This window comes from Antedon bifida, chromosome 6 (genome assembly GCF_963402885.1).
Source record: "Antedon bifida chromosome 6, ecAntBifi1.1, whole genome shotgun sequence".
Lineage (NCBI taxonomy): Eukaryota > Metazoa > Echinodermata > Crinoidea > Comatulida > Antedonidae > Antedon > Antedon bifida.
In genome coordinates this window covers 6,961,192-6,984,874 of record NC_136231.1, presented here as the reverse complement: position 1 = coordinate 6,984,874, position 23,683 = coordinate 6,961,192, and the positions used below count along the sequence as shown (strand labels likewise).

Sequence of the window (23,683 nt, the reverse complement as noted above, 5' to 3'; positions counted from 1 at the left end):
TTTTAGAAATACCATTTACAAAAATATTGTTTTCATTATCAGGATATTCATTCATTATTTCGATTTTTTTATGCTTTTTTCAGGACCAGTACAGTTTTTGCTATGAGATTATTTCAGCATACATTGGACACTGTCATTTGTATGAAAATCCAACTGTTTATAAGAAATAAGTGTTGAAGGTTGTTTGTTACTTGGCAAAATAGTTGTTAGAACGATAGTAAATAGGTATACTTACAGAACATGCCTATTAAAAAAGAATTGTATTCTTTAAATGACCTTATATAGTATATACTATTCGTGCTACTATGAATTTATATATAGGATTTGTGTTATTATGACTTTATACGCCATTCGTATTATTATGACTTTATATACCATTCGTATTATTATGGATGACTTTATATGTACCATTTGTATTATGACTTTATACGCTATTCGTGTTATTGACTTTATACGCTATTCGTGTTATTGACTTTATACAGCATTCGTGCTATTATGACTTTATATATCATTTGTGTCATTTGACTTTATATACCATTCGTGTTATTATTACTTTATACACCATTCGTGTTATTATGACTTTATACTATTCGTGTTATTATGACTTTAGGCCTATATGCTCTTCATTTAGACATTTTTATTCGTTTTTGGAAAATATATCTTTCTTATATACTTACTTATATTAATGGTGCAACGGTTGAATATCGAAAAAATACCATTATATTGCACGTTTTTATGTATTGTAATTGCACATAATTAATAAATAATGCACTGGCAAATACTTTATTTTTAAAAGTGTATTTATTTGTACAGTACCCCTCCTAAATCTGTTTTTTCTTACCGTGATATAAATTTCGAATGAATGAATTTCGAAAATTGGACCTATTTATAGACTTGGGTGTCTTGAATAGAGTCAATGCACTGTAAACGCCTTCACATGTTTACAGTATTTCAAAACATTCAATTTTTTATGTCGAGGAGAAAACACAAATATAATGTTGTATTTTCATGAATACACGCCCTCTCCTCCCCTCGTGATATTCTTATGGATATTAGCCTATAACGCACCAGCAGCACAACTTGTTTTGAAGTTATAATACTGGTACGACAGATTAGCAAGCCAAGAAGTATAGAAAAGACCTGATATTTATGAATTAGTTTTTAAACTCCTTCAAACGAGTTATCTCAAGCTGATTGCCGCCGCCGCTCGTGAGTGGCTCGCTATACGTCACTGCCGTCACGTTTATTGTCACATAATGTGTGATAATGTAGAGCTTAATAACTAACATAATAAAATAGTAACAAGTTAAAAAGTGTGTGCAAAGTTGCTTAGTGTTAACGGAATATAATTTTGTAAAAATAAATCGCATAAATAGTTTTTGTAAAATATGCGTATTTAATGTAAAACTAATGAAATTGAACATCATGTCGTGCTGGACCGATATGTTTGAACGGTTTGTATTTTACTGTGAAGGAGTGTTTGTGAACTTTGAAATGTTTGATTTGTATTTAAATACCAATAAATTATGTTGCGATAAAAGAGATAAATATCGGCATTATAATGCAATCTGTGTGATTGGACCGTTTGGTGTATGTGATATTAACGATCGCTTTACTGTGATGTTTACTTTTATTCTTTGTTTAGAACAGAGAGTATGTTTATTCAAGTACCCCAATTCCCCACATGTGACTACGGTAGCTCGTATGATTAAAGGTTACAGCCTGCAGACAAGAAACTGTAGACGCTTTTTATTGTCATTATAAGATACTGTACGAGCGGGTGCTAACCCACATACTGTACTGTATTTATTCAACTGTATTCACATTTAAATACAATGTGAAAATATCTATCGCTAATCGTGACTATCAATAAAATGATGATTGTATGACACATTCAGTTTGAGAAAAAATAATCAATGGTCAATAAATTGCTAATTAAATGATTTGAGTCGATATTTCAAGTTTAGGTAGGCTACTCAGCGATCGGTTTACCTTCATTGATCGAGCGTAAAGAAAAAGGTCATTATTACGAAACACTGAGGCAGGCTGATTACACGAATAGGCCTATTATCATGTCTATTATTATGTGTGAAAAGCTATTGTATTATACATAGCGCAGGCAAACATGTCCACAATGAACAGGGTCTTAAACGATCGTTAAGAAGAAGACAAAGTTATATCGTGTATTGATTAAAGATGGTAGTACCCCGTGGAAGATTGAGAAACTTTGCTCTCGACATTTTAAACCTTATTTGAAACTCTACGACCGATGACTATTTTAATATGATAGATAGGCCTATGCATCGACGGAACCAGACTACAAAGAAACCCGTTACCAGTGTTAACAGGTAAGTGTCGACATTGCGTGTCTATTTAGCCCTACATATTCAAGTAGGCCTACTGATGGTCATAAGAAGAGCAACTTATATATATACCTATACAGTTATGAGCATTATTCTGCAATGTGAGTTACCATTAGAAGTACGTGTGTATACCAGCTGAGCTCAAAATCACATGAACCATCTGATATAGGCCTACTACCCATGTTTTCTTTCCGTTTGGAAATGAATGTACTGTTAGGAGGTGCATTACCACATGAAGAATTATTGACTATATTTTGCCATCCCCATAATGCCAAAACTAAATCACATATCTTTTACCTGTATGTTCTTAAATTTAAATATCTGTACAGTACTATAATTATAATACTATGCATATAAGACGTACATTCCAAGCTGTAGCAGGTTTACAAATGTAACCATAGCAACGACTACCTTAGGCTAAATAATCCGTGAACCGACACGTAGGCCAGGGGGACACTATTTATTCACTGTTAACAAAACAAGGGTATTTTTGGTATGGTTAATCCATGAACGATTACATCGCTGTACGATCATATTCTAATCTATCGTATTTCTTTTTAATATTATACTTGTCCTTGAACATGGAAAGGCTAATTTAATAAAATAAAAATCGGTGCCTGCAGAGGAACGTCTGTTCAACAAAATTCAGTAGCCCATGGTTCTGTACATATAAAGAAAAAATATGTCAGAATGAAATAGGAACAGTCATAATATGTCTGTCAAGCCGAAGAGGGGATTGAGGGTGACGGGTTTGTGGGGTTGGGGGTTCAAGTTTGTAGATCGCTTTTCTCCTTTTTATACTATTTAAAAAGTGGATGGAGTGCCTGCGTACCAGTTCGTAAAAAAGGTTGGGGTGAGTGGAATAGAATATCTGGCTCTAATAATACATCTTTGGATGGTAGATAAATATAATTCATTCATCTTTTTATTTCGGAATACCATGATTACATAATATATCCATAGAAAAAAAAAGAAGCTTAATCTAAGTATCTATAAAACACGAATTTGAAGAAAAAACATACTAAGTTTGGTTTTGAGTTAACATGACATTTTGAGTATGCGGTTTAGTGTGTCTTATATTTATTTGAGGTCAAAAATTGAAATGTGATGTTACCTCGTACCGTACCTGTTAATACGTGTACACAAATCTGCATTGTCATTCTTCGACACTTTTGCGACAGACTATCTGTCTGAAGTACCCTACCTAATGTAATGTTCTTCTAGGTCGCTTTACAACTTAATTATATTCTGTGTGACAATAGTAATCACCGTAATAGCAATCCACGCGAGAATTGCTTAATCGTATTTCGATGCGGCGAAATCTTTTACGTTACAATTTGATTATTGTTTCTAGACACGAAATGCATCTCCCATCGCTATTCATGTATGAAATGCACGAATACAATATAGGCCTAGTGTGTTTTTTTTTGTTGATATTGAAAATTATAATAACACAAATTGTTTCAGATAGGCCAATGATAAAAGGATGAATAAATCTTACCGATGGGTTCATTGTATGAACCTACATTGTCTTCTGGAAACCTCAATTGCATGCAAACAAGTTTTGGGTACATTTTTTTGATGTAATGATGGCCTGCTTTTATTCGTTTTATGGACAAAGTGAATGTTCTTTATATCTTCAAATACTAAAGCGTGGTTCCCACTAACGCAACGCAACGACGTATCGACGCAAAAGTGCTGTATTTCGTAATCACAAGTGGGAACCGACGACACAATTATAGTGCTGCAAACATCGTAGGTTTGATTTCACGCAAACACAATGTTTGGAAGGGCATTTTATTACGTTTCGTATATTGCGTTACGATGTGTCGCTAGATACGCAACGTAACGCAACCTATGCAACGTAAGAAAATTCCCACCAAGTTTAAATACAGCACGTTGCGTCAATACGTCGCTGCGTTGCATTCTGTGAGAACCACGCTTTAATAAACAAAATAGGTGACATGACGTAACACTATGCATCGTTAAATAAAAATCTCGTTAGATAAATCATATCTATTATTTAGTTTTAAATTAATAATGATAAAATATTCATTTACTATCATAGTTTTCCAAATGATTTGATAGTATTACCAGTGTCCAACTGACATGAGTATAATATATTTTAAGTTTAAACTTGAATACTTTTTACAGTGTGAAGGCAAGAAAATGGGAGAAGCTTATCGGTTGGTCAGTTAAGCCAGACTGTGACACGTATAACATTGGTAAGAAAATCATTGAAAGTCAGGCTATTATTTCTATAGTGTATGATTTTAATAATTCCACTTGTGACAAGGTCTCATATTTAATTAGATTACTGTATATACCAGCATGGGAGCCTGTTAAGATAAGTCGTTTGCTTACAGTTTAGTTTATAGATTCCAAATACTAAATAAGAATTACTATACAAATTATATAACAATTCTCTGTTGTTTCTTATTACAGGTATTGAGGCTTGGAGTAAGAGAAGATATAAAGAAAGTAAGTTAATTGAAAATAAAACATAAATATTGTTACAAACTATAAGTAAAATGTCCGGTGTTATTGGTTGTTGTTCAGATACTGGTAATAGTCCAACGAACATTTGTCAGATATACTACCATGGAGGCATTGATTATAAATACGGGAATAAATAAATCATGAAAAACATATTGATAACAATACATATTACTGTATATACTTCTCATCACACATTTATTATTTTTTCTACAGTTTATCCATTCAAGCACGTTATTGTATCTTCGTTTCAAAGCTTTATATGATTCGTGTTTACATGCCATCTTTACAGATTACAACCACCTTTAGGAGAATTGTCTCTATAAAACATTTTTAATAACCTAACGTATAATTGACTAGAAAATTACTAAAGCTATATTATGTTCCTTTTTTAGGCACTTCTGGAAATTCCGTTGAATATCTTTGTTCAAACGAACATTTCTGCAATGGAATATTAGACTGGGAAAGTTTCATCGACGATAGCTTGGAAAAACAAGAGGAAAGAAAAGTTGACAAAGCAGTTGAAAAATCAGATTGTAATGGTAACTTAAAATTAGAAGAATTATCTGAAAAGAATGGCACTGACTTGGAAAAATCAATCATAGAAGTAGAGAAGAATACAAGGAATGAAACATACCCAAGCAATGTGAAACAAAATACAGTCGATGCAACAGCATTTGTTGATAATCCTAGTAGAAAAACTTATTTTAAAGAAGAAAAACATAAAGAAACTAATAAAAAAACGAACTATGTTAAAGTAAGACCAATCTCTTCAAACAGTTTACCTGAAAAGAAGCAAACTCGTACGCAACCAAAGCGACATGTTTTATCTGCAAACGATACATATTTGGACGTTCCGCTGGATATTTCTGCGTTAACGAACAAGATAAAATTTTCCTACACAAAAAAAGAAGAACATAAACCTGGAACAAATGTATCTGTTAACCAACCTACAAACAATAACAACCAAGTTAATGACATTCTTTCTAACTATAATCTGGATCATCTGCAATTACATAAGAAATACGTTTTACCAAATTCAGCAAACGTTAGTATTGGTGATTTGTTACACAGTCATCCACGTATCGAGAGGAATTACGCCAATGAAAGAGATATTGTATTTACAGCTCTGGCGAATGAGAATGGTGATGCATCAAAAAATACAACGCACAGTTTGCCTGATAATCAAACTTATATTCAACTATCTCCTGGTCTGCCCCCCGTTAATCAGAATCATAAATCTAGTAATAGTGGCAATGAAATTAAAAACGTTGCTAGCATGCCAAGGATACCGTTATTGCCACAAAAGACGTCAAAATCCGCCGATGAAACGTTGATAAAGCAAACGAATGACCCCAAAGAAGACACTACCCACTCATTTACGTCTTTATCTGGTTATGCCACCTACTCTAGAAGTAATGACATCGATGCTAACTATATTCCAAAGGTTGGTTATTAACATTATTCAAAATATAACTCTTCCAGTTAATCATATGTATCAATAACTAAGAAGTGGAACATTGTTAGCTAATAGAAGCCTGTTTTATATTTATTTATATATTAATAGGCCTAATTGAATTATTAGAAGGGAATAATACAAAAGAGTGAGATGAAATTGTCCTGATAATACTTTCCCTACATCTTCGTATTACAAGTTCAACTCTTCTATTATCGAGGTGTCATAGTGCGCAAAAAGAGGTCAATGGAATGCTCTTTTTCAACATAATATATTATTCTATGTTACAATTATACTGATGATTATACTCTAATATTTTGGCTTCGATAAACATGATAATCCCCCTTTTACTTGACCGTTAGACTTCCCCCACACACCTACAGGAATTCTATACAACTATTTTTGGTTTCAAGAAGAATTTTAAAAATCGTCAGGTGAGAATGACTTGCATAGCACACTAATCCGGAGTTGATTCACTGGCGCACTTAATATTATCGTTGTAACGTTTTTACTTTTTGCACCAACAAGTTGAACCATTAACTACTATCAGTTTAATAGCAATGTGTTACTAAAACAAAATGTGATAATTATTGTATCAAATTAGAAAAGTGATACGAAATAATGTAATTAGGTTAATCACACCCTACAGTATTATTTCGATCTACTATTTGGGCACTGTTTCATACTTTGAATCTGACGTTAGGCCTACCGTTAAACTACCGTATGTCATTAAGAGTTAACAGAAAGGTGGTAGGCTATTATTATAAGCTAATTAATGACTTTGACACCGTCGGGATATTTTTGACAATTAAGTCTACTTTAAATTCTGAAATGTAGAATAACTGTTCTTTCCTGATTCTTCAAATAGTATATCATTTTAAATACAATTCGAATACGGTTATATGTGGAATCGCTAATGTTTAACATGAACTTTAAAGACAATGCACAATGATTTTTATAAATAAATGGGTAAATGACAAGGATAAATCCTAACTAACTAAAGATAATTGTGTATATATTTGTGTGTATAATACTTTTAACTACTTACTAATATTATTATATTTTGTATTGTATTTTTGTATTTTGATGTACCCCCGAATGAATCACTGAATCAAAAGTGTTTCAGAAAAGCTAAAGTTACATGGACACTACACCTTCAATATTTTATTTATTTTCTATTTTTATATATATACTTATATTTATTTATTTTAATCTGGTGGCCATGACCTAAAGTTTTCCTCCAAACATTTTGGCCTCCTTCTGTTCTCTTGTTCTTTTTGTAATAGTGTAATTTTGTTCTTTAGTTGTAAATGTGTGTGTGTGCAGAAAAATAATAAAAACAAACAAAACCCGCGAAACTAAAAAACGGATCTACCGCATGCATTTGTATCTCTTCCAATGTGCTTGGTTTTAACATATACCTATACTGTTTTAAATATAGAGTAATATCGATAAATTATATATACGTGCATACAATAACAAGTAGTATTATCGTGGTATTCTTATGTTACTCAACTATCTTTTTACAGCATCGTGGTCCACCAGCATTTAGAGCAGCAACTAACAAGACTCCGCTTCATCGAGCCATAGAATCAGCTCACAAAAAACTTCACGGTCCTCATCACCGTCTTCTCTCCAAAAGCAATTCAAGATTATCGGTAAGCTAAAATAAAATCATGACTGTCGCTAGCATTGTAAGTATCAATTAGTAAACCTTTCTAATGTTTTTTCTACTTGTTAGCACAAATTGCACACTAAATGACGCTAATCTGTAAATGCGTGTCTTGTTTTTTTGTAGATTAGTCGAAATTATGTGCTGACGATTCTTTTTCCTCGACCCTTGACCCTTGGTTCGATTAGTATGTTTCTTCACATAACAATGTTTGATGATTTTTAGTTAAGTAACAAAAAACAAATAGCGCATTGTGTATTAGCTAAATGGAGAATTTCATTTACGATGACGTATTCAGAAATTCCAATGGCTTTAATCTTTTTAAATTCTTAAGCCGAGAATGAAATGAAAACTTTATAATGTAATCAGTTCATTTCCCTTATTTTATATATAACAAAACTAAGTAGCACGAACACAGTAACGATACTTATATTGCAAACAAGAACATATTTTGACTTTGGTAGACTAGACTATCATGTGGTAGCCTAATTTATCATTTGGGGTATTTAAGCATGGTTCCCACTAGAACGCAACGTAACGCAATCTACGCAACGTAAGCAAATGCACTTCTAATAATTGTGTTTGCCCCCGCCTGCGTGGATTCAAACCTGCGATGTTTGCAGCACTATTGCATCGTCGGTTCCCACTTGTGATTACGCAATAAAGCACTTTGCGTCGATACGTCGCTGCGTTGCGTTCTAGTGGGAACCACGCTTAACAATTGACCAGTGTATTATTATTTACCGATAGGATAATTTTGCTGCTGAAACATCAGTCGAACAAAGACGCTGGTCAAGTTCGTTACCAAAGAGTAAAAAACAAGCTCAGATAGCACCCAGCGTGAATAATACAGTAGCCTGGAAGCAGGAACTCGAGTCTCATATTAGATATCAAAGATCAACGTAAGTGGTGAATACAATGGTATGGGTTATTCTGAATATTGCCAAGGACTATTTTAGAAATTCGTTTGTCCGTGGCAATGGAACATTCGGTTTGTTTTTACGTGAGGTTTTTCATTTATTTTATTTCAACAATATTTTACAAGGGTTAAGTTCATCGGCCGAAGCTGATCATTGGAAACTCTCAGAGCAATTCTAAACGAACCCACCCATTTGTGGTAAAAAAAGAACTTTTTCTCCAGCCGAAACACATATATTCCCAAGTTTTGAGTTTTGAAAAATACATTATCACACATGGTCATATGGGGGAGATGTGTATGTATGGGAGATAAATGACTAATATTAATAAAAAACATTTTAGTCAGAAATGTAGTTCCTGGTTTTATAGATATGTTATTATTGTGTTTAGAATGAAATACCATGCCGTTTAGAACCTAGTAATATACCTTAATTTACAGATCACACACGAGGGTTTCTTCTCGTTTAAACGCGTCACTTAGCAATCCGATAATATCATCAAATGATACTACAATAACATTAAACAAGTGAGTATGTTGGTACAACTGTTGTACTTCGTGTTGTGATGTAGTTAGACTAGAATTGAGTGTGCCTCTTGTAGTTGAAACTTTATTTCAATGATTTCCACTAATGCACTGAACACTGTTATATCAATATCAGATGTCACCATTGATTGACATACGTCAAAACAATATTATAAATGTATAACTAAAATGCAAAATTAGAGTAAATGTAGGAGATGACGTATGCACACACTAATGATCACTTGATTCGCTGTTATACCGGTTTGAGTGTGGGTGTACCACAGACAGTTTGCACCTTTGCCTATATTGAATTAATCTAACATTTACCAGATTCCCTGAGCTGTCACATCGACAATATTATTTGCCTAGCATCATAGGAAGATGTCGTAATACAGCATCTCATGTGTATCACATGCGGTACCTATACCATGTAAAGTTAGATTAAAGGTTAGTTAAGGTTGTACGTGGAACAAATGTGATGCTGCAAGATGGAATTTTCTTATGATACTGGAGAAATCTAGACACCGTACCTAGAATCGGCTGCTACTAAATTGCTGCTGCACAAAGGAATCTAAAAGACGTTTTTTCACCATGTCCAAAAATGATGTGCGAATACCAATTGTGCATATTACAATCGTATGGGATTTTTTATAATTTTTTAAAATTTTCTAAAATGGTCAGTAAAGCACTCTATTTTATTTTAGAAGAAAAGTTGATTTAATAATAAAACCTACAACTTTTGTTATTCGTTTGTTTCTATACACAACTAGGCTAACTGGGTTTACCTTCCTAAACTATTTTGTAAGAATATGACGTTATGTTTACTTGTTATTGAAAAGTGTGACGTTATTGTACATGCTTTACGTCAACTATGTAACTTTATTAACTTTACGCTGTACACGAATACTACGTTGTACAAGATTAGCTGATAACGGAAACAATTGGAAATTGAATTTATATATTTGATAAATCGAAAACATGTACGATAACATATTGTTGTTGGTGGATAAACGAGGAGCAAACCTATATTTCAACACTACGACCACCCCCTATTCCGGGAACACTTTGCTATCTTCATTGTATTACTATCATGTATTTATATGTATGTGCTATCAGTATTCTGTTCTTAGATTTTTTCTTACAACTTTTCACTAATTAGAAGCACTTGTGAATCTGTCGTATACTAAACTAATTTTAGTTAAATTAGTTATGTAACTATGTATACCGTAGGTGTCGTGAAATACACATACACTTGTCTGCATTTATCTAATTACTACGTAACATCTTACAAATTATAATAATTGATTGGTCATAAAACAAATTAATCAATCAAAATACATAAATTTGATTAATATCAATAAAAACACGATATGACGCATGTACGCGCTTTAAATACAGACCAAGATGAAATAATTCATTCAATGGCCACCGAATTTAAATATGTGTTTTTGAAACCGAATTGTGCATTATTATATTACTGTTTATTAAATTATGGGTTATTTACGTGTTTTTACTATTTAGGTTATCAAGACGTAAGAAAACTCAGCTACGTATCGGTGACAAGCTTTATAGTATACAATCAGCCGGAACATCCCACACAAGGTAAACATTTCCACAACTCCTTTCACTGTCGCAACATACATGACAATAACAGCATTTTCACGATGCAACCCATGTCGCGGCCGCTGTTGAGTAAAAATTGGCATGCGCACGCTCAAAACATAATAATTATAGTAATATTATAATGAACATGGACAGAATGACAATTAGACTCAATAGTCACTATTATCTGTTAAGCACCTGTTTGACCTTTCCATGCGTTTTAAATCTATGTTTCTTATTTTGCAGAAATTTGTATAAATAAAACCAAAAATAATATTGTAGGCCTATTGTTTATATAAATCTTTACATAATCATTACCGTGGCATAACAGTTTCTCCAGCTAAAAAGGTTTTTATAGTCAGAGTTTGCAATGAACCATTGCGTACAGGGTTGAAGGGTTTTACACACATACGTAATATTTATAATATCATATTTTAATCAACAAAATGTTTTCTGTTTTCTTGAAGAATTAATGTGGAAAGGTGACCATATCATTTAATCCGACAACAACATCGTGATTTGCGTATTATTCGATCTTCATATAATTAGCGATTGTGTTCTCAATGACTTTGATCTGACTGATATGTTGGTACAGTATTGTCTAAAATGGTTACATCATTATCATTTGATTTACCATCAATGGCGGAATACATTTAGTTTCAAATGTATGTTACGCTTGCAACAAATTTAGGGGGATTGTAGAAGACTACATTGGAGTGACTGGAAGGTTATGCTTTGCAAGTTTCAACAGTTACGTTTTTAGTAGTTGTATTTCTCCACTTTCTCTTCAAATACTGATTGTCACGAATAGTTACATTGATCTTCTTGAGCATGCACCGAATCATCCTGTCGATGTGAACATGTTTAACTTTTGGAAAAACTCAAACATCAAACTAGGCGTTTGCATTTAAATAATATTATGATACTGTTGTATGTCATATTTATGTTATAACAGAATGGACCTGATCAATTATGCCTATGTATCTACCTCTCTGTATTTCGGAAATAGACGTGTCGCTTTTATATTTATATTTTATTAGTAAGTGTTAAGCTTTAGAAAGCATGGCAAATGATATTTTAAAACATTAAACACTCTTTGATGAAACACAACACATTCAAGATGTTGTGTCCCCCAAAAACATGAACAACGAAGATTGATAAATCAGACTTTCAATAGGCTATTTTGTATTTTTAATAAAGTTAATCACTTTCGTAGAAAAATAAAAAAAGAGAAGAGCTAAAAAATGGAATAAATAAATTTCTATTCAATTCAATCTTTTATTTCGGAATCTCTGGTCCATAGTGGTCCATAGAAAGTAAGATTACATATAAATGAAATAAAAATTAATTAATTAACTGACTAATAATCAAACGAGAGATACATTTTTATATTTATACCTTGGTATTTATATGTGTAATTATGAAATAAAATTTGAATTCAAAGACAAGGCTGTGGGTATCTTAGAAAGAACCAGACAGAGATAAAGTGAAAAGCTTTGAGAAAAAATCTATTGCTTTGCCAGAGCTGATGAGAGTGCTTGGAAAGAAATAAGAAATGTGAAGTAGTCGGGAGCTGCATGAGTTGTTTTGAGAAAAGGAAAGTAAAACAACGGAAGCACAGATTTGTGAATATGTGGATTAGAGAGAAAAGGATAGAAAACAAGAAGGCAGTAAATTAGATATCATAAACATCATAATTGGGTGTTCACAATGAACACGAAGACACATAACATTTCAAATGATGTTTAATAATGAAAATGAGTGAATGTCAGATATGTCAATGCATTTTAACGATCTGGAAGTATGTTCCTAATGTCAAAAATGTCCAAATGGTTATGAAATAAAGTAGGGAGATTAATTGCATGTACCGATGTAAAATATCACCTGTATATAGCACTAGCTATACTGTAGATACAATCTTCTTTATTTTCATTCCAAAAGTACAGCAACCCATTGAAGTAGCCTCCGGTGTATGCGTAACATATATCATTCGGATTTCTCTCCCGATTTCCACTCTTGTTTCAAACCTAATGATTATCTATAAACGACCAGAAATGAGACATTGTAAAAATCACTTTCTGATTTGATGGCTCAGTGCAAGTTTAGCGTGTACTTTATTATTTCAGTTTGGTAGCCCGGGGCTACAAGTGAATGAGTACCACAAACAAAGAGATGGTCAAACAAGTGCCGAAACACATGCGGACATCATCATCAGATTGATAAGAAAAACATAGATGTATTATGTTTATGGCGGGTAATTATTCTCGAGAAAATTGTTAAATTATAGGCTGCCGGATCGTCAAGATACAGTAGGCCTACTAACACATTGTGTAGCATTTCCTCGCGTAATAATGGACAACCACATCATTGTAAAGTATTTGCTAATGGAGTATAGATCATATAAAAATAATTGTATACACATTTTTGAATGTTTATGATTCAACGGATAGAAAATATTCATATAATATTCATAACACACTACCTGTTTAGAGCTCATTTGTAGATTAGGTTGATATCCATCACATTTCCTCAATAATTGCTCAAATTTGTATTTATTCCTTGCAAATTCGATGCGTGTCTATTTCTTAATGCTTATTGAGACAAATTGTGTATTTAAATTTAAATATAAAATAGCAAATACGTCTTTAACCAGTGTATTTAACTGTATGATTACCTTTCTGATTGTATTTGATTACCAACGACGTTATATATCTACTACAGAATATCCTACACAGAATACCTTGTGTTCCAAGATAATCACTCGCTAATACAATCTGACAGCCATGTTACACTATTTAGAACTATATTGTAAAAACCTGATTAACTAATAAGCAAGCCATTCCCGTGTGTAAAGTTATCGGGCTGAAACCCCTAGGCTCCATTTAATAATGTTCGGTTGTAAGCGGACCAAACCCCTAAGGCGCTACCCAATGATGCAAAAGTACTAATAAAATCGATGGTTTTCCTGTAAATCAGTCGTATTTAAACAATACTATAGAAAATTATACTTATTCCTATTAGTACTATTTCTTTTTTTAGAATGAATGAATAATTACTTAATAGATAATGTAAATTTACTGTTCCAATTAATTTCTTGTTATGACAGCACCTTAAATTGTCTACGTTATTTACACTGAAACAAGCATAGGCCTACAATGTGTCTATTCAACTGTCTCAATAGCTGCATATACACATTTAGAACCATTCATTTCACAACTATTACTAGTTGAATAATGTTCCATATTATCATTGGTATTTTTACCTAGGTTACGTCAAATGTAAGACGTGGAAATGACAGTTTCGGTGTACAAAACTCTATAGGGAGCTTCCGAACTGACGACCAAACTACGTCATGTTAATTCATTGTGCGCATGCGAAGATATTGGGACGCGGATCCTCGCTTCCCATCTCGACACATGTTTGATGCTTAGGTCCAGACGACGACCTACGATACATCGATTGACCTGACCTAGGTTGGTCGTCGCATATCGAATGCTCCCTTAACGGAGTAATGTGCTCTTAAATCATGTATACGAACTTCACAGATCTTCACATATATCTTCATTTTGGTGCCAACAAAATATCTTTATGGCTTTATGTCATTTTGGTAATGGTCTTTACTAACGTTTCATTCGCGTTCCTACGGATTTTTTCGACGACCATTGTGTTAATCTCTCCTTAATCGCAATTGAAGGAAATCAATATAGTTTAATATAAATTGTTATTACATCATTTGTCAAACATTTAATGCTGAGTATGCAGGTCATTGTTTGGGATAAGTTAATGCTTGCTCATAAACTAACGAATAATCTTAAATTATGTACGATTTTCATTTTTTATTCAGTTGGTATAAAAATCAAAATTGTTGAATTGTTGTAAACGTTTTCTTTACGATTTTGTTTGTATTGAAAATGCCCGTTTTCGGAATTAGCAATAGATATTCAAAAGCCCATGAATTTCATTTAGTAGGCGTCATCGTATAAAATCCATTTCTCTAAATAATTTCTTTGACCGTGTTCTACTTCTCACAGTCACATTGAAGTACTATAATTAAGCTAACGTTAAGGCTAACTACATTAAAAAGTATAAATACTAGTGCACTTGCAATAAACATGTAATAGAATACAAGATAACATATCATATGTTAATGAATACTGTGAAACAATTGAGTAAAATATGGATAACCAATCAATACTGATGTGTTACTTGGCAACATGCTTGCTTTGTATCTTAGTGTAGCCTAAGTTTGTTTTGTTTTGCACGATAACATTCACAACTGTCCAAATTATCGTCCTGATTTCTTTGTTCAATAGCTATGTATATATGCATAAACATACCATATTAGTGTTTTTCAATAGAATCGATATTTTCTAACACAGAAGCTGATTAAAATCTCGAGTTATCTTCAATATGGACCTAAATACGCTCTCTGTTGCTCTACGTGTTTCACTTTCTGAGCGCTTTGTTTCCGTTTTTGTTGGTCACGTGTTTATTTTGAATTCTAATAATGATAGGCCTACCTGATTTTTGTATTCATAGTGTGTCTTTGATACATTGTGTATAACTCAATGTGAATTTTACGGATTTGTTTTAACGTATAAAATGTGTATTGGCAAATCCGCAACCATCAGCACATCGTAATGAAAGATTAACAATGATCTTGGATTATTAAAAACACTTTCAGAATAATTGAAAATAGTTCCGGAAATTATTCTAAACATAATTGGGAAAAAACATTGTTGATATACACTAAAGAGTTTTACTACATAAAATATGTTGAAGGAATATGCTTGTTACTTTGATTATTTTATATAGAAATTCAATAAATCTGATATTTAAAATCACGTGGGGTTTTCAATATTATTATTAACAGTTGTTTGTCTATAGTTTTACATGTTGGTGTATTATTGAAGCGGTTTGGTTAATTTTGGTCAAATTAGATTAGGTTTGAACTGCAAACGTAACTTCGCGATTCCTGCATCAGCGCACATTGCTTTTGGTAATTAAGTCATCCAATTGTACGGCTTCTTATAAACGACCAATTAAGAATCCTGATTTGATGACGTATTCTCAGCAGCCAATGAGGTACCAGTAGTATTTTTGTTTCAAATGATGAACATTAAGTGTAAATTACGTAATTAGTGAAAGCGTCATTTTTTTAGTTTGTTTTTCACCTTGAGACCAATCATTACAGTTCTATATCTATATCGAAGCTATCTTTACTTCTCTCATTCTCAGCCTACGTTGTTCGGAAGTAACTTGATTTTGTAGACGTCAGAATAACTTTTCATCTTTCGTATAAAAAGACTGAGATTCCAAATATCTTCCATTTGTACCCAAGCTGTCTTCAACAAGCGTTCCAAAGGTAAGTCTTCTTTGATCTTCTGTTCTTTGATTCTATTTTTCCTTTATACTTTATTGGATTTTTCAGTCAATGTGTTATAATAATGTAGATAACAGACATAATTTATATTTCGTTAAAAATAATGTTTCCGAAGGGAATAGAAAGTTGTATCCTAATCACAATGCAGCTTGTAGATCAGCATAAAACGTTGATCCATAAGTAATAAATCCATTCTTTTATTTGAAAATAATGCGCAATAGCAAGGAAGAGCGGGAGAGTAATCTCACCCTTATTATTTTAGTATAATACACAAAAGATACATAATTTAAAGAAAACACATTACAATATAATAATATAATAATCATACATACTCATATATTCTGTAAAGATAATACTGTTCTATCTTGATGGTATCTTTGTGAGAAGTATTAAAGTAATAAACTCGTTAAAATACTCACTCTCTATATGCTGTCGTAACTCATGCAGGTCTTTCTATCCAATTTTCAGATAAATGCGTTTATGTTGCCTTCTTTCTAAATAAAAAAAAATAGTTTCTCTATATTAAAATTCGACATTCTAATAAATATGTTTAGGATGCCTTCCTTCAAATAAAAAAGTCTTTCTTTCTATAGATTTTGAATTCTTTGTGTAGAATAAAACATAGAACTATTATCTCCCTAACATTCAATCTACGTATATATCTTTGCTCAGATTAAAAAAAAAACATTGATTGAATTATTCACTCCATACATTCAACCAAAATACAATTACTATAGATTGAAACTTCTTTGCTCACATGTTATTGAATCGTTCTATCCTGTGTACTAAATTTCTTTCGCAGATTTAAAAGAAAATATTGATTTACACTAACATTACATTTTTATAAATACTGCGACTTCCTTCTGTCTCTCAGATAACGTTGGTTGAGTCATTATCTATACTAACAATCAATCTGATTTACAACGACTTTCTTGCATAGATTTAAAAAAAGAAACCTTGATTTCTCTTTTATCATCAAACACCGAATTTGAATTAGAAAGACTTAGAACGAAACTCTTTCCGAATTTTAAAATTCGATTAAAGATAAAATCGATTACCATACTTACATAAAAATGAATTTACATTCTAAAAATATAATATTAAGACCTAATACCATTCTATTATTTTTAAACTGTATTTCAAATTAATTAAGTATTTAATCTGAAACTCAGATTTATGCAAATTTAAAGGATCACGAACATTTTCTTTCTTTTTTTTATATCAAAGATTCTAATTTCATAAGTTTAAATCAAATAAAGAGGACAAGATTTATCCCGATAATGTAATTATTTATTAATCAATCCGTGTATTGTATGTCTATCAAATACACTGATAAATTAAATTTGTAATTGCGTGGTACGTATGCATCTTCGTTGGTGCCAAAACTAGTGTAATTAAATTGTATTTCCGTCAACAAGTCTATATCATATAATAACTTTGATAGCAACAAGTAAATATTCAGTTAAACAAACCATCGCCCACTTATTATTTCTAATTAGAATATACTCACTTGGAAGCCACAATTGATAATTCTGTAATTAAATTTCATTTTATTCCAAGATATATTGTCCCTCTGAAATAAAGAATTAAACCCCTTTTTCGGGTTTTGGGTCAGTTTTTCTGTCAAATTAGTTATTTACTTCGACCAAAATTTTGACCGGAAAAAATATTTACCTGATAAAACCAATCCGTAATTTAAAGAAATATAGTCAACTGGAACGTTCTTCTTTGGTTTCACAATTAAATGATGCGTTTTGTAAGGTTCCAATATCTCGATGTGTAGCAGCCGAGGAACAAACATGCAAGCAATGTACTTTACCATTACTATATCAGCAAGTAGTCATAAATTTTGCTCTTACGCCTACATCTTTATGAATATATTAATTAACTAGATAATTTAATTATTAACATGTTTAATCGTTTGCGCTAGACTATGGCGTATTACCAAAGGCCCATAAGCAGGGTTGATATTGAATGATGGTAAAAAGATCAACATTTTAAATATCAATCAAAGACTTACATTAATTTATGTATAGTTTTTGTACTAATGTTATATGTTACATCAATAATCTTAATTTAGACGCAGCATAATAATTATTATATTATCTATTTTCTAATAAAAAACACAAAACACTAAACAATGAAATTATATGTATCATTCTCCGTGTACAAAATGAGGATTCGGTGTACACATTCACAACAAAACAATAGCAACGCGACTCTACAGCTCACTATGTCGGTCTGTTGGTCGGTCGGTTGGTCGGTAAACACTAACTTGAGCACGCGACTGCAGCCATGTATATAGCCTTGTTAACTAATTTAAGAGACAATAATAATTAGAATTTGAACTTAAGTACAAAATAGTTAAAAAATAAAATTAAAATATAAGGTCTACCTATTTGAGGAAAAAAACAGAGGAAGATAATGAGAGTTCCCAATAATTCAAAATATACGCAGTTTTATATCTAAGCAAGGAGTTATTATAATAACTCCTTGATCTAAGTGAAATATATAGCAGTTTATCGACTTAATAAATAAAGTAGTTTTCCAAGTAACAATTGTTTTTTTAGCAATACGCTTCTAACAAATACAATTTATTTACATATAATATGGAATAGCTATCGAAAACTTCAACCTCGTTTTGTTCCTACTATAATTGCTATTTTACTTAGTGCTAATATTCGAAACGTAAGCGCCCAGTACTATTCACGGAACACTAGTCTATCCTAATGAATTGATAGCTGTAGGTTGAAATTAATTTAGTATAATTGTATGACGGCTTCCTTTAAACATGAAGACTATATGGTATTAACTTTCATTGATACAAGAAATGTGTCTTCGTTTGTTATGTGGTAGACGCGAAAAAATATGGTACTTTTAAAATAATTACTAATATGTAGATACTTTAATTGTGTTATTGCTTACAAACTGGAGCTTCAGAATAATTTACAAATTACTATAGACCAATGTTTACGATAAAAAAGAAAATAAAATATGTGCAAACAGTAATTGAAAATATACATTGCACAATTTTTTTTGTGCGCATACCCTTTAAAAGAATGTATTTGCAAAGTTTCTAGCAGAATAATGTATGAATGTATTTATTGATTCTAAATTTAGGTCTATATTTACTAGAAATCGGAATTTCTATTGTAAGAGCAAGTAAATAAATATTCAATCTATTTAATAATATAAACATTAGATGATATGGTATAACGCTTACGTTGTATAAGAACAAGTAGGTTTTTCTACAATATTCGATTTGTCTTCGCTGTTATTAACTGTAAAGCTTAGTTCAAGGAAGCGACACAAAAACGTTACAAGTAACGCAACGTAATTTGACCAATAAAAGAGCAGTTTGATCGGTCAACTTACGTTGCGCCATTGTAAGAAATTTTAATTTTACTGTGTTTTGTCAGGTAGATTTTTAGTCGCGTGGACGCGACTCTATAGTTCACTATGTCGGTCGGTCGGTCTGTCGGTCTGTCGGTCGGTCCGGTATCACTATGCGTTTCAGCACGCGACTTATGGCTGTTGGCCTTGTTATTATTTTTGTTAAGTTATACGTAAGCACGAATGAATGAAAATAAAGTCTATTGTTGAAAGCTTGCGATTAGAATAGACATATTTGCGTATTATTATAAATTATTATGGTAACACTGTGCATTCAAGATCTGATAAAAAAAAAGTTTCGGTGAAAATACATCGAATGTATTAAAGTGAAAGAATCAAGTTCTATGCAGAGGGAAGATGAATGATATTTGACTTTACTTTACAATTTATTATTATTATTTCTTTTTTTTACAGATGCCTTTTAATGTAGGAAATGTCTTTTCATGCTGCGTACTTATTGCCATAGCATTTCAAACAGGTACATGAGTTATAATTTGGTTTTATAAATCCAATATTGGAAACTGGGAATATTGGATTTAGGCCCTTTATGAACCTACCAGTAGTGCAGTGCCTGGCCAGTCAGCGCACCGGGAGGCGATCCCCTACTCTTTTTGAATAGTTATACCATTTTTTTGTTATAATTTTGTTTTGTTAATTGAAAATATTATCACATTAGCAGATATCAAAAAAATAGGTATAACTGGATGGTTGAAAATTACTTTTATTAATTAAAATTATTAATGTTTAACTAAATAAAAATTGTTTTGTTACAGTAACATCCGTACCGTATGGAAATTCAGACGAATCACCTTTAAAAAGAGGTATAATATATTCATGATTAAATTACTATAATTCGTTAATGTATGCATATATTTTGATTTACAATAATTCATTATTATATAATACAATAAAATAATATAGATCAAGTTATCAATTTAAGGCAGTACATAAACAAAATTTTTTCATAGTACTGTATACAAATATTGCACATACATTAAAATAATATTTATTAAATCAGTTATTTTTTGATATACATAAATGTTAATATTATTACATTATAATAATGGAAAGAAAATACAGAAAACAAAGGTTTGATAAATAAATAATGGGTTCTTACAGCCACTTTGTCGGTAATTCACGTCTGCGTTGTATCTATTGATATGTTAATTTATTGTAAACATACAGAGTCTGCATAAATTTCTCGGTATATTCCAACCTAAATAATTATATAAAACAAAGAAGTTATTAATTAAATATAAGTTTGTAACACTTTTACAGTTTTCTGGGTTAACAAGAAAGCAAGTTCATCATCAGGTAGGTTCTAATTCTACAATAATTACGAATTCAATCTGAAAGAATAAGCGAAAATAGAAATAAAAATTAAATAGACTTTTTAAAATTGAATTATTACACGTATAAGTATATTGCGTTATTGTGGCGAAATTGAAAAAAAAAGAAGATAATATAGCATGCACACAATAGTATACTCCAAACAATATGTTCTGAAACTTGGCTAGAAGTGGCCGGAACGGCGTACTCCGGTCAACCGAATAACAAATTGGTCATACGTATAGCTTGTAATTATCTCGGTTTTATTAATAAAAAAAAACAATTATGTGTATTAAAGATATATTGACAAAAATGACAATAACTAGCTGCTTATTTTCAACTTTCATTATATTTATTATAATTACCATTTCAATCACGCCCTCAACGACAACTTTGGCTTACTTCACGTCGTTTACGGCGCACTTCATTATGTGGATACAAAGACACTACAATGATTCCATGTGAATGGATCATTATGTAGTAGCTGTTTTTACTTTATTTTGTTATAAAGTAACACAAATATTATTTCAATGTTTAATTCCAAAGGAAATGACATGTTTGCAGTTAAACTACAGGATGTAGAAAACATTTTTGGTAAGAATTTTTAGCTATTTATTTACGATTTATTGAATAGCATGATTGATCATAAAGGGATTAGAAGTTCATTTATTCATTCAGTCATTCAATCTTTAATTTCGGAATCTCTGGTCCATAGAGAGTAAAATTACGTAAGAATGTTTAAAAATAAATAATTTGTACTGACTAATTAGTACAAGACGACGCGCTCTCATCTGAGGATGGAGACTTATATATGACGTTGTCTATAATCGTTGAGACTAAAACGTTATTTCACTTCAATTAAATCTAGATGATAGCAATAATAGACCTATTCATGCAAATGACATCAATAATGATTGCAATTTCAGAAGTTAATTCAATGAAAACATGATAATTATTTAGTACAATTCATTAAGAAAATCGATATATCATATGGCCTGATGTGTAATTTTCACAAATATTATCAATAACATCGTTTACATCTTCTACACAGGCATACTTAGTTATCATTATCTCAATTCGATCAAGAAAATGATCACAATTACATCATGATCGTTCTGTTAAGTGTTTAGTTTTAATTGTTATTCAAAACAGTTCTGTTTATGTTTTCTGTACATTCATAGTCACTGTTCAAAGTGTGTATGTCTACGTAACTATATAACTTGTTTGACTTTGTAGATTGCTACAGCGGATTCTGTAACCTAGAGTTCGTAGACTGCTCCAAGGCATGCGTCTTATCACAAGATTTTTACTGTGCTGGTAAATGCAAACAGCAGCAAAAGAAATGTGCATTTGAATGTATTAGTGACGTAGGAATTGACTTAAAACATGTATGTACGGAATTGGCTTCGAAATAAAGTCATTGAAAATAATAAGAGCGTTTCATATTTTATACAAAATCATTTTGAGTTAGATGGAAAACTTTCGATAATTAGGTGGTAAATGTTGACTTGGATGGGTTAGGTATGTCGAAGGATATTATAAACAAATGTATATACTGTGCCTCTAGTGAGTCGTCACTGAAAGTTTTATATCTTAAAAATCTGGGGGCATCTTAATATTAAATTTGTAAACCCTCTTAAACGTTACAATTCGGTGTTAATTACAATAACACTATAGATTATTTTTATTATGGCGTGAATGTTTTAGTTCAAAAAGAAACTTTTGGAACATGAGATTTACTCTCAGAATTAGAAAGAAAATCTAGAATGATTTAACTATTTCTGCAAGTTCATTGGCACAATATAGTACGTAAAAGAGAAGAAACATGGTATTCGATAACGTAGGCCTACTTAGAGTTATATTTGCCTAACGTGTATCTATATATTTGTATTTCTATGTTAGAGGGCCATTGTAATTTAGTTTGAAAACGTAAATTTTCGACTCAAATAGGTGATACTGAATATGTTTCAGCAACATATAGTTTAAAACATATTTAACATTATATAGAATGATGATAAATTATGGCTAGCACCATGGTGGAAATATAAATGTAAAAATGTACTCATTGTGAATTAATAATAATATATTATTGATAAATAAGCATTTTAATGAGATAGAGTGTTCTGTGTGTTGTTAGCTGAAAACATGTGAACCTGTGTCAGTTCATTGAAGATATAAAAGTATCGCAAATTTATGATCTATTTGTTTTTTGTCTCTTATTATAATGTAATCGAGCTCTTTATATGAATGTTGAATACATCACACATTCTTGTAAATGTTCCGGCAGATTAAATGGAGATTGAAAAACAGTAGATGACGTCATTGAGAGAAATCAAATGCACCTGTGTTTGACTACTAAATAATACGTTAGGAGTTATTATCCTAATCATCCAGCTATACTACGGACGCTTTCTTTGTACGCCGATAAAAATATATTTCAAGAAATATTGTGTGTAATAAATGGTTTCAATTCAATTTCGATATATGATTAATAATAAAAGCCAAGGTAACTTACAGTACTGTACTGTACCTTAACGATGATCATGCA

General features: G+C 31.5%; 3 protein-coding genes across 6 annotated transcripts in view; all 3 read left to right on the top strand.

The window, feature by feature from the left end:
• The window catches only part of LOC144844130 (receptor-type tyrosine-protein phosphatase epsilon-like), a 40,797-nt gene extending 40,038 nt beyond the window's left edge, over nt 1–759 (top strand). For both annotated transcript variants that reach the window (XM_078700870.1, XM_078700871.1), the window contains one exon: nt 84–759. In XM_078700870.1, the coding sequence (XP_078556996.1) occupies nt 84–170 (87 nt within the window). In that variant the 3' untranslated portion in view covers nt 171–759. The remainder of the gene's footprint in view (nt 1–83) is intronic.
• Nucleotides 760–2,102: 1,343 nt separating this feature from the next.
• LOC144844136 (uncharacterized) lies at nt 2,103–12,400 on the top strand. Of its 3 annotated transcripts, XM_078700878.1 has the most exons (10): nt 2,103–2,348; nt 4,518–4,588; nt 4,809–4,844; nt 5,255–6,306; nt 6,678–6,749; nt 7,845–7,973; nt 8,738–8,889; nt 9,345–9,431; nt 10,950–11,030; nt 11,498–12,400. In XM_078700878.1, the coding sequence occupies exons 1-10, from the start codon at nt 2,284–2,286 to the stop codon at nt 11,514–11,516; spliced, it is 1,764 nt and encodes a 587-aa protein (XP_078557004.1). In that variant the 5' UTR covers nt 2,103–2,283; the 3' UTR covers nt 11,517–12,400. The 3 variants fall into 3 exon arrangements, with proteins under 3 accessions (XP_078557004.1, XP_078557005.1, XP_078557006.1); XM_078700879.1 differs by lacking the exon at nt 6,678–6,749; XM_078700880.1 differs by lacking the exon at nt 9,345–9,431.
• A 3,822-nt stretch (nt 12,401–16,222) lies between these two features.
• Nucleotides 16,223–23,309, top strand: LOC144844153 (uncharacterized). The gene is made up of 6 exons (XM_078700901.1): nt 16,223–16,395; nt 20,221–20,284; nt 20,580–20,627; nt 21,085–21,120; nt 21,682–21,729; nt 22,372–23,309. The coding sequence occupies exons 2-6, from the start codon at nt 20,221–20,223 to the stop codon at nt 22,548–22,550; spliced, it is 375 nt and encodes a 124-aa protein (XP_078557027.1). The 5' UTR covers nt 16,223–16,395; the 3' UTR covers nt 22,551–23,309.
• The last annotated feature ends 374 nt before the right edge of the window (nt 23,310–23,683 follow it).

Coding starts and splice junctions, on each gene's coding strand:
- LOC144844153 (XM_078700901.1), top strand. CDS start 20,221: ATGCCTTTTAATGTAGGAAATGTCTTTTCATGCTGCGTACTTATTGCC. Junction 20,628..21,084: donor CGAATCACCTTTAAAAAGAG/GTATAATATATT, acceptor ACACTTTTACAG/TTTTCTGGGTTAACAAGAAA. Junction 21,730..22,371: donor GGATGTAGAAAACATTTTTG/GTAAGAATTTTT, acceptor TTGACTTTGTAG/ATTGCTACAGCGGATTCTGT.
- LOC144844136 (XM_078700878.1), top strand. CDS start 2,284: ATGATAGATAGGCCTATGCATCGACGGAACCAGACTACAAAGAAACCC. Junction 4,845..5,254: donor TAAGAGAAGATATAAAGAAA/GTAAGTTAATTG, acceptor TTCCTTTTTTAG/GCACTTCTGGAAATTCCGTT. Junction 9,432..10,949: donor ACTACAATAACATTAAACAA/GTGAGTATGTTG, acceptor TTTACTATTTAG/GTTATCAAGACGTAAGAAAA.